This window comes from Punica granatum, chromosome 4 (genome assembly GCF_007655135.1).
Source record: "Punica granatum isolate Tunisia-2019 chromosome 4, ASM765513v2, whole genome shotgun sequence".
NCBI lineage: Eukaryota > Viridiplantae > Streptophyta > Magnoliopsida > Myrtales > Lythraceae > Punica > Punica granatum.
In genome coordinates, this window is record NC_045130.1 from 20,579,642 (window position 1) to 20,599,478 (window position 19,837).

The following is a 19,837-nucleotide window of genomic DNA, read 5'->3' on the forward strand; positions in this document are numbered from 1 at the left end:
TTTTTTTTTTTTTTAAAGAAGGCCGGCAGTCACGGGCAGCCGGTCAACGCTGCCCGATCTGCCCAGCCCTGCCCGACTCTTTTCTTTTCTTTTCTTTTCTTTTTCTTTAACATATTTAATTTAATTAAAAATAAATTTTTTTTTTAAAGAAAAGGTGATAAATTGGGAAATGACAATTTTGCCCCCCTCGGAGCCGATGGACCGAAATTAGGTGCTGACACAAGAAAGGCTCTATTCCTCAGCAGTCAGCAGAGGTGACCAAGAAAAAAGGCAAGGCAAAGATTGTTGCGGATAAGGGAACTTGTTTTCACTGCGGTAAGGATGGACATTGGAAGAGGAACTAATCTCAGTACATCGCCTCGTTGAAGGCAAACAAAGGAAAGAAACCTTCGAAAGGTATGTCTATCTCTTGTTATGTTAGTTCCAATGGTTCATATAGTTCATCTACAGCTTGGGTTCTTGATACTGGTGTGAGCTCACACGTTTGTACCTCTTTGCAGGAACTAGCAAGCAGTAGAGTCCTTGGAAGGAACGAGGTTTGCCTAAAGATCGGCAATGGAGCAAGTGTTGCGGCCAAAGCTGTGGGGTCGACTTCGTTACATTTAGATGGACATGTTTTATTTCTAGATCGTGTTTTAGTTTTACCAAACGCCTATCGGAACATTATTTATGTTTCTAGTTTGACTAGGAGTGGATATTTGTTTGATTTCAAGCATGATGTTTGCAACATTTATTATGGTAATAAACTTATTTGCGTTGGTTATTTACACGATGGCCTTTATTATCTTAGAGCTAGAAATGAAACGCTTCTGAATACGATTGAGATTAATACCATATCCGAATCTATTCCAAGTCTAAAGCAACTATAGCACCTTAGACTAGAGCATGTTGCAGATGATAGGATAAGTAAGTTGGAGAAGATGAGACTTATAGTTCCATTGGGTTCAGAACCCAATTCGACTTGCGAGTCTTGTTTTCAAGGCAAAATGACTAGGACTCCATTTGTAGGACAAATGAAGAGGGCTGAAGAAGTTTTAGAACTCATACATAGCGATGTATGTGGTCCATTTAATGAATTGGCTCGGGGTGGATATTCCTACTTCATCACCTTTATCGATGATTATTCTCGTTTTGGGTATGTTTATCTTATGAAGTATAAACATGAATCTTTTGAAAAGTTCAAGGAATTCAAAGCTAAAGTAGAAAAGCAGAAAGGGAAGAGCATCAAGACTCTTCGATCAAATCGAGGAGGAGAGTACATGAGTATTGAATTTGGTGATTTCCTAAAGGAACACGGTATTGTTTCTCAATTTACTCCACCAAGAGCACCACGGTTGAATGGAGTATCTGAGAGGAGAAACCGTACCTTGTTGGACGTGGTTCGGTCGATAATGAGAAATACAGATCTCCCCATTTCGATGTGGGGATATGCGCTGCAGACAGCATGTTACTTGCTTAATAGGATTCCAAGCAAGTCAGTCTCCACCACTCCATATGAGATATGGAATGGTAGGACACCTAGTCTTAAGCACGTTAAGATTGGGGTTGTCCTGCATTCATTAAGAAGCAGAAGACCGATAAGCTAGAAACCCGGTCCGAGAAAGGCAGGTTTGTTGGTTATCCAAGTGACAGCCTTAGATACTATTTTTATTTCCCTGTTGAGCAAATGGTTGTTATCAGTAGAGATGCGATCTTTCTGGAGAAACAGTTTATCCAAGAAGGTGGTATAGGAAGGCAAATAGTACTTGATGAGGAGTCATCAATGCCACAGACCAATCAGGCACCCATTTCGATGGATACTAATAAACTAGTTGAGACACCTATTCATGTTAAAAATGTCACAGAACCTCGAAGGTCTGGTAGGGTAACTCGTAATCCAGCGAGATACCTTAATCTTCATGAGAACGTACAAGAGTTGTTTATTCATGGAGATAATGATCATGGGGATGATCCTTTCACTTATGAAGAAACTATATCAGATATAGATTCTTTTAAATTGCTAGAGGCCATGAAGTCCGAGATAGACTCCATGAACGAGAGCCAAGTCTGGGATCTTGTTGACCCTCCTGAAGGTATCATACCAATAAGGAACAAGTGGGTCTTCAAGAGGAAGATTGGTGCTGATGGGAAGGTAGAGACCTATAAAGCTAGGCTAGTAGCGAAGGGTAATCGCCAGAGGCAGGAAGTCAACTATAAGGAGACTTTCTCGCCTGTAGCTATGCTGAAGTCCATCAGGATAATGCTAGCCATTACAGCGCACTATGATTATGAGGTTTGGCAGATGGATGTCAAGACCGCCTTCCTTAATGGACATACTGAGGAAGACATATTCATGGACCAACCCAGGGGTTTTGAATCCAATGATAAGTCCAAGGTGTGCAAACTTAAGAGATCCATTTATGGTCTTAAGCAGGCTTCGAGGAGCTGGAATCGACGTTTTGATGAGGTTGTAAAGTCCTTTGGTTTCATCAAGAATGAAGATGAGCCATGTGTGTATAAGAAGGCTAGTAGGAGCATGATTGCCTTTCTTATATTATACGTGGATGACATTCTACTAATAGGTAATGATATTAGTATGCTCACTTCTGTAAAGGTCTGGTTTTCTAATATTTTCTCCATGAAGGATTTGGGAGAAGTCACCTATATTCTGGGTATTCGGATCTATAGAGATAGACCGAAAAGATTAATAGGTCTGTCCCAAGCCCTGTATCTGGATAAGGTGTTGAAGAGGTTCAACATGCAAGATTTCAAAAGAGGATTGCTTCCTGTGAGACACGGTATCCATCTCTTTAAAGGGATGTCTCCTAAGACTCCTGAGGACAGAGAGAAGATGGCACAAGTGCCTTATGCTTCGGCCATAGGTAGCCTAATGTATGCTATGCTATGTACTAGGCCGGATATCGCGTATGCTGTTAGTATGACTAGCAGGTATCAATCCAACCAAGGACTTGATCATTGGACTGCTGTCAAAAACATCCTTAAGTACTTGAGAAGGACTAAGGATATGGTTTTGGTATATGGAGGAGGTGAGTTGAGACTACACGGGTTTACAGATTCTGATTTTCAATCAGATGTGGATGGTAGAAAGTCTATCACCGGTTATATATTCACCTGTAATGGAGGTGCAGTTAGCTGGATGAGTTCTAAGCAAGAGATGACTGCAAATTCCACTACAGAGGCTGAATATATTGTTGCATCTGATGCAGCAAAGGAAGCAGTTTGGATTCGGAAGTCTGTGACAGAACTCGGTGTTGTTCCCTCCATATCGTCGTCAGTAGAGCTGTACTTTGACAATACTGGAGCGATTGCTCAGGCAAAGGAACCGAGGTCACATCAAAAGTCCAAACACATTGAGAGGAGATATCATATTATCATGGAGATTATCGGGAGAGGCGATGTAGCTGTGCAGAAAGTAGCTTCAGCGGACAATGTCGCTGATCCACTCACGAAGGCTATAACGCAGCAGCAGCTAGATAAACATCTTTAGAAGATGGGTCTTAGATACTGTACTGAGTGGCTCTAGTGCAAGTGGGAGATTGTTAGTGATATGTCCTAGAGAATTTGGATAAATCCTTTTATGGCAATAAAGTTTACTCTATTATCCGTATATTATCTATGTTTATTAGAATAAAGTCCTTAAGATATTTTGAATGCTTCATTCTTAAGAGTTAAGAATATGAATGACAAAGTAATTCGGTAAGAACATCATTAAACTGTTCACGATCATAGGAGACTTAACTAGACATTATTTCTCCAGATAGATCGTCACATCTGTCTGTTTCCATGATTAGTATACAGATACTAATGAAGATGGAGTAGTGAGTCTCATGCTATATGATAATTGTTATCATGACAGATATGTGGATACTTATATGATAAGTAGTCGAACGTGATGTGCAGATAATATTCATACGGTAATTTACTAATGTCAATGAATGTTATCTGGATCGTATTAGTGCATATAGTTCTTAGACCTGAGATGGAACGCTATCTCAAGTATAGGTGATTATGATTTGCTACTGCTATTATATTTTTGCTTAGCATGAGTATTCGGCAGATAGTGGTCCTAGTTAATTATACTTTGAGTTAAGTGTCCGATCAAGACGGGATTCGCTAACCTGAGTAAACAGGGAAAAGGTCTTATGGATATGAGTTTTGTTCTGGATCAAGAAATTCTCGGCCGAGGTAGATAGACTCGAATAGAATAGAGTTTCTATTCAAGTACTACAGATCTAAGAATGAAATTAGAGAGTCCATATAATCGGCTATAGAGTTTGGCATTTACCGTAACTCTGGTTAGATCGGGATCTTGTAGTGAAGGAATTCAATGCATGGCATATACGATCAGAGGTTCATCAAAATATTTCAATTATACATTCGTCATCATTTAGATTGTCATAATATGCTGCTAGGTGTCACTCGTGAATTTTGGGAACCAAGGACATTTTGGAAATTATGCTTTTGGTTACAGAAAGAGTTTCTGGTAGTGTCAAATGAGTTGATACTATAATCTCATTGCCATTTGATGATGAACCTAGTTAGTAACACACATTGAGCGTGTTTAAACCGAGAAAAGAATTAATTCTAATTAAGGAAGTTAATTAGGAATTAATTATCGAACGAGGCTTGCAATGTGATTGTAAGGGTGCTAGCACATCCTGAAGCCGAGTTCAATATCAAGGATAAATCTAATTAAGGAAAAATGATAGTTTCCTTATTTGGAGAGTTTCTATAAATAGATTGTCTATTAATGAAAACTCGTGTCAAGAACTCGTTTGATCTTTCTTTCTTATAACAAGGGCAAGTCATTGGATGACTTTAGTGTGAGGATTCATTTGTGATTTATTAATTAATGTGGATTAATTAATAATTGCATTTTAATCCCTAGGGTAAAGATATATATAGATATGTTCTTACAAATAACCATACAACACAATCGATCATCAACCAATATTAGAGAGAAAGAGAGAAGGTTTCGATTGAGGCAATAACAGCAACTCAGCCGCACAAATCCCAAGGCCGATCGGAGTTCTTTTTTGTTCTGGTTTGGCGTTTCGGTGTTGTCCTTAACGTCCTTGAAGAGATCCTTTCATTCCGTGACGATTCCGTTCGAGATCGGTGACCTAGATCGGAGTGTACGGGTCGAGAGGAGTCTAATCTCGGTGGAGACGTGCTCGTGTGGACGAACTAGAGACCGGACACTTGGACGGTTAGTTTGATCGACTCGAATCAACAATGTTAGTATAAAAGTCTAAACTTTTCTTGTAGATTAGCTATGTGATGTTGTCGATTCGTTTAAAAGGCGATTCTTATGTTAAGATATGATCTTGAAGTTTTCGATTAAACGAGCACGCGATAAAAAATTGATTTTTATTGTAATTAACTTTTACGCTGCGCACGTGCTCGGTTTTCTAACATATATTCCATATAAATCCCCATTCCCGAAAATGCTGCAAAAATCCAACCAAATGCAGCCCCAAGAGTAAGAACTAATTTCCAAAGCCGAACCAAATGTAGCCCCAAGAGTTTTCTACTAGCATTAATGGACTACTTTCTGGTTGCATTGTTATGCCAATGAGAGCATTGTTGGAGCTAGTTTTCTATACGGGTTTGGGAGGTAAAGATTGAAAAAGATTGACGCCCTCTGCAATCAAAAGACACCAATATGTTCCCTAGACTAAAATGATCAAACATAAAGCAGAACAACACACCTTCCAGACAATGCATTAAAAAACAGAGAAGCAGCAGCAGAGTGTCCAAACGCAACCAACAAGGCAGAAGTAGTGACCATGAAATCGAGAGAGATGGGAGGGGAAAAAGACCTCTTGAAGTGGAGATGGGTTTGCGAACCTGAGTACGACCCGGTCTTAAAGAAGAGGAAGAGGTACGTAGATCTATGGAGATGGGGGGGCCCTACTAAGACCGCTGTCAGGAACCCTCTCCTTTAGTCATAGAGGTTGTCTACCTCCGCGAATCTCTCCTAACAGAGCCTGTGTAAGCAGACCCTACGTTTTGCTCCTTTTCAGTTGTCGCTAACACGCTGAAGATGGGATGAAATTGTGTCGGTGGGGATTTCGCACCTTCCTTTACCGACAAGGGTTTCGAGGTAGGCCTTTCCCGTCCAATTGAGTCCTTGAAGAGTCCGAAGCTCACTTTCAGACAGCGATTGCACTCTCAAATGGCAGATTTCTCATCAATAATCAGCAGCTTGTGACTCGATCTGGTCGTTGGTCTTGTGGACGCAGGAGAGGAAGCAAAGGCCACTTTGCAAGTCTTGTTGTAGAAAGAGGAAAGGGGGAAGGTAGAGCAGGGGCGAGGAAGACAGAGGAGGGCCCATCCGAACGGTAACATTTATTGAAAAGGGGGAAGTCCTTTGTCCTTTAGCTATTGGAGTAGAAAATAGAGTTGGACTTTAGAGTAAAATTTTAAACATACCCTAACTCTCTTTACCCGCTCCCGAACGTGACGCCATCACAACATCCCCTTCCTCCGCCTTTCGAGGATCAAGTTGATTCTAGTTTGATTGTAGGTTCTATTTTAATCTGGTTGTGATTGCTTTATGAAAGGCTTCTAGGCTCAGTTACTGGCCCAAGGCCCCTTGCCGCACTACTCCTTCGTGGCTCTCTTTAGTACCAAAAAGAAGTAGAATTCGATACGAATTTATGGACTGGACCAAGAATTTCCCTTCCTCGTTTTTACGAGAGTCCTGGGTCCGTATAGAATGATTGTAGGAGGTCAAGAATCAGGTTAACAACGAAAGATGGATCACTGCAATTGAACTATACTCATCAAATGTGTTTGACACATGTATTTTCCTTTTAATTGTCTTGGTGGGTATGTTGTATTTCTTCATGATCTTGTAATTCTTCTCTTGTGCATTTTTTCTCTTGTACCGACTTTTTGTTATGGAATGGATTCTCATTATCTTTCAATTAGAAAAAAAAAAAGAAAGGACAGATGATGAGGTGTGTGATGAATGGATACCTCAATACATGTGAAGAATGAGTACATCAATACCTGCATTGACATGAATCATGAAGTATGTAATATAAGTTCATGAGGAAGAGCCACGTCACACGAAATAAAGAAATGGATAACTTTTTCGAGGGCAAGACCACTCTAATTCGTGCAAGATATGATTATTTTTTCCCCTAATTTACCTCGAAAAGATGAACAGATAGGTCGTTCTCCATGGAAAACCTTTTCTTATATACTTTAACGACCTATGCTTTTCTCAATAACGAAAACAATTATTTGACGGGTTTTCCCACTTAATTGGCCCTCAAATGAAACAAGTAATGAGCGCTCTGTTTGACAAGGTCAAAAAATTAGCCATGCATCACATCTTCCCATACCCCCACTCACAATTAGGGGGGTAAAATGTCTTTTTTAATTAAAAAAAAACTTCTTGTTGCCCCGGCTATGTAATATTTGAATTTTGATCTTCAACCGTGAACGTATCAGACGAACTAAATAACCAGGCAAGCACTAGCGTCGTTCTCCAAACCAAACTAAAAGTGCACTTCTAATAAATATTTTGACACAAATATATAGAGGGGATTTAAATTTGGAATCTTAATTAAAGTTATAAAATTATATGAGAGTAAATTTGGAACCCCCAGTTGTTAGGTAAAAAAAATGTCCATAGATATACATATATGTATGTGTGGATGTATGTATATTGAGACTAGATAAGGTATTCAAAGCGTGGCAAGTTGATTAAAGAGTTTATTATCTTTAGGAAATTCAATTTGTCATGGAGGTCTGAAAATTCATTAGATTTGACATAAATATTGGTCTGCTTAGCCTGATCCAGCAGGAAGAATGAGGCTGTTAACACCCGTTTTATCACCCTAACAAGAACGAGGTCGATGATATGTTGACCTTAACATCTCTTAACAATGGTCGAGATAATGACCCCAATCGTGGAAAAGAAAAGAAAAAGAAGCAAACCAGAGGGAAAAAAAAAGTGATTTTACTTCCATATAATGCACAAAAGTATAGATCCATGGTTATATATATATAATACCAATGATATTGGAGTAGTACGTAAATAGCTTACAAATTGAGCTCCTTTTCAGAAAAACTGAATGAATTTATCATAGGCGTATATGCATTCTCTGGGATGATGATTAGAGACTAGATGACCTTTTACTTGGTGCAACTAGAGCTAATTAAGACAGTAAGCTCAAAAGCCTTAAAAATTGCTTAGGTTGTAGCAATAATATTGTTGTCGAGTCAGCAGAATGAAACATGATTACATGGTCGAATCCCCTCAAAAATAGTCGTCCTTGATTTTCACACATTTAATTGAGACTATTCCTTGTTTACAACAGTTTTTTACCCTGATCATGATGAGTGAATTTCTTTCCTTATTCAATATAATGACAATGGGGTTCTTTGCCCGGAAGAATAGGTTCTTCTGGTCATTTTCACACCTTTATAGTTTTTATAGTTTTAGAGTTTTAGAGTTCTTCAAATACTCCTAATTAACATAGCAATTTTAGTTTCCACACATAACTTGTCACATCGTTACTACATATCAATATCGGTTGAGAAATTCAACACCATATTAGACTGCCTGTCCTTTTTTTTTTCCGGTGAAATACGGGGTATAAGCCCAGTTAGACTACCTATCCTCAAGTTCTCAACTGCGTTACCAGACCTTCTAACGTCGAATTGGGAGTGCATACTCAAATCTGTTTCGGGTATTGCCAAAATATAATTTGCTACGTATATATGGCCTAAGATATACTGCAGACAATTCATCTGATCTCTATACTTAACTTACATGATGTACTTGGGTCATTTTGGGTGGTGAGATTCTCCTGGCACGCCGAGAACGGCGGCAGCGGCAACGACATATTGGGGCTGCGAAAACTCACTAAAATTGGATATGTGATCGGGTCAAATTATTGAACGGATCACGCGTATTAAGTAAATATATATAAAGCAACACTGATGCATTCAAATATTGTTGAAACTGGAAGTACGAGTGTAATTTCTAAATCCATATTAATATAGCTATTCTTTTTTTAATAAAGGAGATACATTAATTATATATATTTATATCTATATGCATCATGATATCTTAAAGCCCATTAATGAGCTCCGACTCATCTAGTTCTAACTCGATCAGCCTGTTAGAGGGGTAAAGCTCTCCCAATCGTGAATTTGGATCATTCACAAGACTCAAACCTAAGACTTTAGGAATGGATGCGAACCACTTGAATCAACTCACGTTGACAAGGAAGTTGATTATTTGATTTTACAATTAATCGCTAAAATGTTAATAGCAGAAATGTATATAAAATAGTAAAAGTTCTGTAAAAATCCTAATGAAGCAAACTTTTCTAGGCCTCCAAAACAAAATTGCCTCATTATGTAACCGAAAATTAAAATGCCACATTACATAGATTGTCAAATAACTTCAATGAGCTAACAAATAGACTGTTCCAGCAGCAAGCAAAAAAAAAAACAGAGAGAGAGAGAGAGAGAAGGTAACAAATAGATTGGAGCCTGATGGGCAATAATATGCCTTCAAGAATCAGTTGACAATTGTTCCATAGACAGCTTATTTTCTTGTCAGCAACTTCTAGCACCTGACAACACACAAAGAAGCCGATTACGAGCCCATTTAACCCTCAGATGTCAAGGTTGGACCTGCTGATAAGCTGATAACAAGCAGTACGCCAGGTTTAGGATTCGATTTTCTCGGGGATCGGTATCTAGGATTTAATTGACGGGCCTCGGGTCATATAATACACCGCCCGGTGGACTAGTCGGTTGTTACGACGTCGGACACCATCGATAGCAAAAAAAATAAATAAATAAACCCTCAAATGCCTATGGATGGCATTGCTAGATATTGAAAAATATTGTGCGCGTAGAAAAAGGAAAAAAAAAACAAAATCGACCGGAGTAAAAAAAAAAATAAGTTACTACAATAAAAGATTGTACGTATATTTACCATTACATGAAAATCCATCGTTCTCAAAAGAATATATAAGGAATCTTAAATACCACATGCCTTAACATGAGCTACCATGCCCTCACCTGGACTGGAGGTGAGATGTTTCTCTAGGTTTGATCTTCTAGGTTTGGATATTCTTTTATTTTAATTCATTTTCTGATTTTTTTTATCGTTTAGATCCTATACCTTTAAATAATTTTTTGTTTCAGTCTTTTTCCTTTTCTTGATTTGTTTTCATCAAATACCTTTGATCACTTTTCAATGTTCGTCCTTTTAAACATTGAGTATCGTATACACCTACCGTGTTTACGATTGTTCTAGAAATGGATCAACGCAAAATAAAGAAAAAAATAAAGTCAGGCTTTTCTTTTTGTAGATTATAAATGAGATTCATGAGTCTGATATAAAAAAATATAAATTTAATTAAAGAAGCTCAAATATTACTATTAGCGATAATCGAATTTAAAACCTCTTAATTCATAAACAATAGCGCATATTGCTGTACTATATTCCTTCTCCAACAAGTTGACAATTTGATAGACGTTTTCTTCTTCCGTGGATATGATTCTGAAGAAAAAGAAGTCAAATGGGCAACCGTCTTTAGAAAAGGTCCAGAAACATGTTTTCAACTTGTCGGCGCCCTTTCAGACCTCCACTTTTCGACGTGATTCCCTCCTCACTTATAATAAAATAGGTGAGTTTTTTAATGAAAAAATTCACATTAAAATAATTTTACTTTTTTAATGATCGATTTAATTCAAATTATATTAATTGAGACCAATTAAATTTTTAAATATCATGCACACCTAAAAAAATTCGCAAGTTGCGGGATGTGTAAGGAGACTAATTAAAGTGTAATTTATTCGATATTTTCCATTGTTTTTAAAATTTTTCGAGAGAATTTTTATTTTTAGATAAAAAGGCTCTTTTCACCCTCACTCTTTGATCCCTTGGTCATATTTATCCTAAATCCCTTTTAGCCAATTTTTCCTCGACTTTTTACATTCTTACCACTCTACTCGTACTGTCATATTTTTCATTATTGGATGCTAACGTGGATTTTCGAGCCAGTAAGAGGAAATCAAATATCACTTCCCTTTCAAAAAAATAATTCAAAGCGGAGCTTAGCAATTGGCAGCCACCACTCCAGTTAGATGTTGCTGGCATCTCTTGGGGGACCGATGCTCCCAAGCCCCAAGTTGACCGAGAGATGTCAAAGTTGAGATCATAGTTGATTCAAGGGTCGGGGCATTGGCTGGCGGACCCCACCCACCTCCAAGGTTGCTGGCGTCCCAGAGACTTTGGCGTCCTCCTTCACTAGCTATTCCCTTGACTCTGAACTAGTCCTCTTCTTGCTATTTTTTGTTTTCTGTTTTCTAGAGGTAATTTTTTTTAGAGGAAAATATTAAGACAAAACGAGATGGTAGCACCAAAGTGGCAAAAGCGTGGACAGTCGAGGACTAGAATGACCCAAAAAAATTACTTAAGATGAAAGTGACGAAAGTGGCAAGGATTGAGGATCTGAAGTAAATTTTCCCTTAATTTTATAAAATCTTTTGATTTTACCCCGCTATAAAATACAATAATAAAGTATAATTTTGCTACGATTAAAATAATATTTAGATATCTAAGAATTATCAAAATAGACTTTCTGCGTTGGGCTGCTCAGAAATTCTATATGATAACTAAATAATTTGTTAATTAATCGATCTGAAAAAAAAATTAAATATAATTTATCACATTATATTTGGAGAGTCGTGTGACCTTAAAATATATGTATTTGCAATTTAATATCCTTATGTTAAAAGAGAAAAATTGTAAATATACTCCATCTTCTTATACTGGTTTGTCGAGTCTTATATACTAAAGTATAATATTTTTCATCAATTATTACATTTGGTATAAAAGTTAAATTTTTTTTGTCGTTGCTCTCATGTAATAACTGAAATTATATATTTCCTCAAAATTCAATTTCTATATATATATATATATCTAATGTCCGCTCCCAAGTGAGAATTAATATCAGGAATCACGAATATCTCGCACTTAATCTAAAAGAAATAACAATAAAAAAAGACATCCAATCATTACTATCTTCCTCTAACACCAATAAATTGACATATGCAAGAAACGGTTGAGTGAAGCAAACCGCGTATTTGTTAATTTCAACTGAACGGAGTAGGATAGAGATTGACTGGATCGGATGTATAATCATGTGGTTTTAGGGCTTACATATATTATATATATGCCGAAATTATATTATCTCTTTGTATAATATAGTTTTTTTCTCAAATCTTTGCATAATATGATTAACACTGTTACATAAAACGGTGGAAATGAAGCTTAAGAAAGAATACTTCGGGAGAAATACTAATCCTTGCACTCGTGCAATCCCTGTAACTGTGCTTTGTCCTTGGTAATGTATGCGAGTATGATATATAAGCTTTGCATACATATTTATGTGGATCTATATGAGTTTGTGAGATATCTTTACATCTTTACATTTTTATCTTTATCTTTATAAAAATGTGAAACCCTTGTCACCAAACGACTCATGGTGACAAGTGAGACCCTTTTTCTCACTTGTCCACTTCCTGTTTTTTTACTTTTAATTTTTTAAAAATTTCTTATTAAAAAAAACTATTACAAATAAAAGATTCATTACAATTTTAATTTTTCCTTATTTAAGTGGTCTCTTTCTACTTGTCCTATGCTCAATCCATCGGATGAGCAGGGCTGGCTTCCCCACATGTAGGATCCACCCCATTTTCTTTTCTTTTCTTTATAATTCCAATTATATTAATATTTTTTTCTTAGATATGCACCATGTGATTCCCAAATCTAATGAGTCCAAATTAACTTAGATTAAAGCTGGATCAATCCTTTAATAGGTGAAACTCCCTAATCATGGTTTTTCTTCATCCGTAATAATCAAAGTCGATCATCCCATGCTAAATGCATAGTGCTAGTGGCAACCCACCCCAATTGTTTTATAGTAACAATTTTTTTCTTTTTTCTTTTTTCTTGTTTCGGTGTGCATCGCCTAATCAAAATCCCAATGTGTCCTCAATAATCTAGATTCGAGCCCAATTGGCCCATTGAAGAGTAAAAACTCTCTTGATAGTAAATTTCACATAAATCAAACCCAAGACTTTACTTTTGATGAAGAGAACACTGATAAAATGAGTGTGGCAAGCATGTGTTGTCACATACACTCTTCTTTTTTATTTTAAATTCTAGTCCAAACTTTTAATTATTACAAGAAAAATACTTTCTTATAACTTGATTTTGAAGTTTTCTCCTTTGCTCATGTATATCCTCCAAAAATTTAACATTTATCTTCAATTATATTTCTTGTTGATTTCATTTCCTATGTATGCATGTCATCCAAAATAACTGAAGGAGCTATATATATATTGCACGTACTTTGTAAAGATCTTAGAGTATAATCATTATATTTATATTTAAATAATTTTTTTCCAAATATTTGTAGTGACATGTATGACCACTAGATATAATTTCAGTATTATTTTAAATCTAATATGCAACTTCTATTTGTAATTCAAGTATCATTTCAATGTTATTGTAGTCCAAATATATACTTCTTGAAATATATTTTGATGACCTTAATTATTTTGTAAATAAATTTATTAAATTATGAAAAACTTTACACTGTGTATAGGAAATATGGCATATATATATATAAGATTGATACTTTCTTATATTCTAGTAAGACAACATACATGTATATTGTTTCAAATTCTAAGTGACGATGGAAATATGCACTTAATAATAATCAAGAAAGGGGAACTTCATAACCATTTATGGGAATCTTAACTTATGATTTTTCAATAAAGTTATGTTTTATAACTGGAATATATTACTAGATGAACAAACTCAGAGTATAAATACAATAGATTTTTGTTTTTCTAAAATTAAAAGTTGTTTTGTAATGAAAAAATTAATGAAATTTAAAAGTGTTTATAAATACAATTAATTTTGAAAGGACATGTTTAAATTTATAACATGTTTCGATTTGGCTATATTTAGTAAGAGAGTAAAATTAGGACTTCTCTTTTGAAATTAACTCTCGATAAATATAAGAAATAATAATTTCATAATGTGTATTTTTATCATATTATTGAATATAATATTTTGATCCCGTAGCATCGTGCGGGATCAATTGCCTAGGTCATAACCAAGACGAAAGTCAACAATTTACAATAAATTGAAAGATAAAATCATGTCTGGCAGTGAAAGATGCGACTCTTTATTACTATTTTTAGGTAATGGTTGTAGTTTAAAGGGCTAGCTTATGATAACTTCTTGACCAGCCAATTCGAATCATCTATGTTGTATTAAATATATTTATGAGTATTACTTTCCATATCCTCCCGACAAGATTTGAATCAAAATCTGATTTTAGTCTTACGGATATCAACATAAAGGTGTTTGAAAAGAAAACTAATTAATGGTATGAACCTACCAGGTAACTTCACTCATATGTGGTGATTCTGATCTCCATTGCATATATGCTGAATCTCGATGAGAAAGGAGGAATTTTAGATGTCAAACTTGGAGGCAACGAGTATAAGATGATGTTGTGGGTGACTTAATCAAAATCATTAGGTTTTCCATCAGAGCAACTTCTACTTTGGGTGACTTAATCAAAGTAGGAGCTCCTACTTTGAGTCTTAGGTGGCATTTAATTACCTCAAATAAGTGCTCAATTTATTTTTTCAGCACTTAATTAAATTAAATTTATTTGATACGTACAAAAAAATATGAATTAACCTATTAAGTCAAAAAAGCACTTTATGATTCAGTAAATACAAACCTACTTATTTTTTAACTGATTCCCTCGATTAAGAGATAATTTTTGCATATTTGCACCAGTGCCCCTCATTTTTATAATAATTACAAATAAGTCCCATTTTGCAAGGAACGAACATAAGGGAGGGGGCAGAGAGAGTGAAGGCACGATCTGAGGCCAACAGCGAAAGAGCGAAGAGCCACTGCAGCTGGCCTAGATCTCCTTCCCTCTCTCTTATCTGAGCCGTGATAGCTCGTCGCCAGCCACCACAGTTTAAGGTGACATCGTCAACGGCCTCTGCGGTTTCCGGTGACATTGCTATGGGTTACGATGGCTGGACTTGAGCCACTGCAACCCATGTCTGGTTGTTCCGAGCCACCGCAGGACATGGCAACGTTGTCATGTTGTCGGTGACCACAGAGGCCTCCGGCGTCGTAGTCTTGGGCTGCAGTGGCCAGCGACGATACAACCCAGCCCCCTGTCCCCTCCTATTGATCATTTATTCTCTTCCTTTTTTATTTATTTTAATTTTTCATTTTCAATATTTTATTTTAGGAAAAGATTGCTAAGTCACAGTTGAAAACATAAAAAGTTTTGGGGCTCAAGTCAAGATAATGTTAGAAACTTTACGATACTTCACACATTACCTCCCCAAAGAAAATCATCTTAATGCATTATGTTGTACACTTTAAATTTTAGGTCTTTAAAGTTTTCAAAACTTAATAATAAGTTGAAAATAGATATGTATAATTTATATTTAATTATACTACACTCACAGACCCCTCTTAAAACCGAAAATAAACCCAAAAAAACACCACCTAATCTTCAGATTACCTTAATACGTACATTTGCCCGCTCTTCTTATTAAAGGCCATCAAATTTCTCTTTGAATAAGAGCTAGTGGAATAAATGCTACTGTTACTTCTTTTCACTATTTTTCTTTTATAAATTTTGAATGAAATTTTTGTTGGAAATAGTTTTTTTCCATAAATGGTATCTAAGTTTTTTTTCCCTTGATAGATTGCTTGTTTCTTTTTAAAATTTTTTTTGAAATAAACATTTTCTAAAAGAATTCCCATTGAAATTACATTAATTTTTTGGAAATCTTTTAAAAAGGTTTATATATAATTTTTACTGAGCCTATAAATGATTGAGTCTATCTATAACTCAAAAGTTTTGAGCTTATCGTACCCAAATTCAAGGATTTTTTCCAAATATTTTGATGTGGAACAATAATTTCAAAAAGTTCAATACTAGCAGATGCTTTATGATCACATTTCTTTTAGGAATGGCGTCCTTTGCCGGCCATGAGGTCCAATGCCAAAACTCAATGCCTCAAGCCACTCAACCATACCTCTTTCTGGTTCTCTACTTTGTCCCCTAAGTTAGGAATTGCTATGGAATTTGAATTTCTGGATTTGCAACAGATTATCGCCAGAAATTCTGCTGTGAACCTTTAACAGTGTGCTATGCAGGAGTAAGATTTTAAATCTTGTTCTCTGTAATATTTGAGTAAAATGAAATAGAAATTCTAATGCTGTATTTGGTTTGTAAGTAACATTTTAAAATCAAATTTTGATTTTGAAAAAGAATTGTATAAATGGTTATGTATGGGGCCCACCATTTGACTTTATATGAGTTATTTTGTTTTGATGTAGAAAAAAAAGTAATATAAATGGAATCCACCCTTTGATTTTGTATGAGTTATTTTATTTTATTGTGGGTAGAATTAAGTTAAAGTGTAATTTTAAAATCACACTATCAAACCAAACAAAGCAAAGATCTAATAAAGGGCATGGGTAATAACTCATGGGTATCAAACCTAAAACTTCTTGATTACCAGGTGACGACGTGTGCCACATTGCACTACACCCTTTTAGATAAAAAAAAATTCTGGAATTTCTCTTTCACCAAACTGAATACATATATAAAAAGTACAACACAGTTTGAGAATGAGCTGGCTGTATTTATTTTCTAACGCTCTCTTATGACTGATAGCATAATGAAGTTCCATATCTCATACAGGAGCCAATAATTCTAGAGACATTTTATTAGCTTTCTCAGCACCTTTTCACAAGACTAGAGTAGAGACACTAGTCTTTGCCAAAACTTTGGAATAAAGAAATCTTCAAAATACTTGTCATCACTGTTGAAGTACATAAGACAACTAGATAAGATGTCTGTCCTTTCCTTGTACTAATTGTAGACCACTGCCTGAAGACAAGAGTTTCTAATTAATTTCAATTTCTTAAGAGTATTAATGACTCTCTCTCTCACACACACACACCCCTCTTTGGCTATATCTCTCATATTGATTAATGGATTATTAAAAGGATTATATACTAACTGCTTGAAGGGGAGGTCTATCACAGACTTTGCCAATCATGTCACAGTGCCTTGCTTCTTCGAGGTAGAATGATAATCTAATTAATTAAAACAAGTTATTTAATGGAAGAGTGAAGAACAAATATAGTATAGAGAAGAGAAAGACCGATCATAGAAGCTACCAAATCACACTCAATGATATGACAATTGTGTGGTCCTACCTCTACTGAGTATACCTCAAGTTATTATCTGCTCTCTCTCTCTCTCTCTCTCTCTGCCGCACAAGTAGAATAATTAGCAACGCAGCCCCGTTCTAAGAAACATCCAACTAGCTAGGTCAGATGGAGAGAGCGGAGCTCTGTATATATATGGATAGATCAATAGACGGATGAGATGATTGATCATCAGGAAAGAAACCTCAGGGGAAAGCTCTTGAGTCTGATGATGAAGTAGAGAGAGAGAGAGAGAGTGAGAGGGTTAGGAAATTTAAAGGAATTAGGAAGAAGGAAGCTTAGATAAGAAGGTCTGCAATGGGGCACCAGTGTTGCAGCAAACAGAAGGTGAAGAGAGGGCTGTGGTCTCCCGAGGAAGACGAGAAGCTCATCCGCCACATCACCACCCACGGCCACGGCAGTTGGAGCTCTGTCCCTAAGCTTGCAGGCCCGTACCCTCTCTCTCTCTCTCTCTCTCTCTCTCTCTCTCTCTCTCTCTCGCGTCTTTGCAAATACCATTCTGTGTTTTGACTGTTTTTCCTTTTTACGTACTTAGATAAGTCATGATCGGTTTCATATTCCAGGTAGAAAAACAAAATGAGAATCCTAGCCGAAACAAATAAAAAATGGCAAGGGTTTCACAAACTTCCCTATCATTCGCCACCCTTCACCAATCCAAGGATTCTTCCCATATAAGGGAGGTCCTTCTGTGTCCACTGTTATCCTCTTTTCCATCTTGAAACACATTGTCTTGGTGAAATTATCATTTGGTTGCTGACAATTACAATAGTACATACATCTCTCCTGGAAAAGATGATTTACATTATTATCAAAAGATTGACGATCTAGGTCTCTACTAAGTAGATAACAATTTGCTGATCATCAACCCAGCTGATCTTGAATTATACATATTGAAGCAAATATATCTTTTCACTATTTTCTGTTGCTTGCATAATCATAAGTGTAAGATTTGATTGCATTCTACCTTTTGCCTAAATTCTATATTCTTGAAGTCAATGGATATGTCAGCACATATGCTGAAGAACTATATACACATATATATGCCCATACTGAAATATTGTGATTGTGATACGTGCCGGGAATTCATCTGCGATAATTTACATATGCATTTGGCATTACAATTTCAAGTTAATCAACATTTCTTTATGACAAAGCTACTTACTTAAGCTAAATGCAGGCCTGCAGAGGTGCGGAAAGAGTTGCAGACTGAGATGGATAAACTACCTGAGACCTGACCTCAAGAGGGGTTCTTTCACGGCGCAGGAGGAGAGGACCATAATCGATGTTCACAGGATACTAGGCAACAGGTGGTCTCAGATCGCTAAACACTTGCCCGGAAGAACCGACAATGAGGTTAAGAACTTCTGGAATTCTTGTATCAAGAAAAAGCTTATCGCTCAAGGCTTAGATCCGAACACCCACAATCTCCTTCCGTCCCATCATCAGAAGAAAGCCAGCTCATCATCCAACAGCAGCAATACCTCCACTTTTTCACTTCTCCACAAACAACTGTCTTCAGTTTTCCAAATCGATGATGGCCCCAGAGAAGTGAAGATACCATTCGTTACGTTACCTTCACTCTCCTCTTATGATAGCAACACTGTTGCTGATCTCCCTCCCATTCAACCTTATGATTATCAAAAGTACCTTCACATGGAGCAAAACCCATCAATCCCCATCTCAGATAGTATTTTGAGCTCATCTGTGATAGAAGAAAGTTGCATTTGGAATACGAGTGCTGAAGCCCCAGTTTCAATGGGGCATGACGAGCTTCAGTTGCAGCATTACACGGACAATTATCGGGAGGAACGTATTTCACCAGAAAACAAAAGCACCAGTGAACCAAATATTAATGATCATAACATAGATGCTGGGATGTTGAGTTCAAGCTTCGATTTTGAATATATGGAGTCGATTCAAGTGCCTTGTGGAATGTTCTGTAACTTGAGTGATCCCATGGACCAACTTACATGGAATTGATAGGTAGTCGTCCTTAGTTTTCGACATTTCTTTCAGCTAATAACATATTTTTCATTTTTTGCTTCTTTAATTTGTATGGCATTATTTTTTAAATTCTTTGTGAAAATGCAGCTGTCATTGTTTAGAGAGGAGAAAGACGTTCATCTATAATCTATTTTAATTGTTGTTACATTCGTACAAAACCTAACTGTAAGAAAAACTTACGCATCTTAATTTGGCATTTTTTATTTGCCAGGTGGCCATTACATTTTACATATTTATATTATAATTTCTATCTATTTATGACTTAATCCCCTACCGGAAAATTTGGATGAGTACTCCTGTCAAGAATGAACAAACGTAAAGTTCGCATTCTTAGCAACTTGTATTATGTTTATATCATTAACCTCAGATGATATATCCTTCCCCTTTTTTTTTCCGGTTACAAAAGAGACTCGAGTAATCTCACAACGAGTATCGAACCTGAAACATCTTGATTATCAAATGAAGGCATGCATTATTGTGTTAAATCCT

The 19,837-nt window shown here is 36.3% G+C and overlaps 1 protein-coding gene across 1 annotated transcript; it reads left to right on the forward strand.

The window, feature by feature from the left end:
- Nucleotides 1–17,442: 17,442 nt before the first annotated feature.
- On the forward strand, nt 17,443–19,459 carry LOC116202856 (transcription factor MYB8-like). The gene is made up of 2 exons (XM_031534485.1): nt 17,443–17,771; nt 18,522–19,459. The coding sequence occupies exons 1-2, from the start codon at nt 17,642–17,644 to the stop codon at nt 19,322–19,324; spliced, it is 933 nt and encodes a 310-aa protein (XP_031390345.1). The 5' UTR covers nt 17,443–17,641; the 3' UTR covers nt 19,325–19,459.
- Nucleotides 19,460–19,837: the final 378 nt, after the last annotated feature.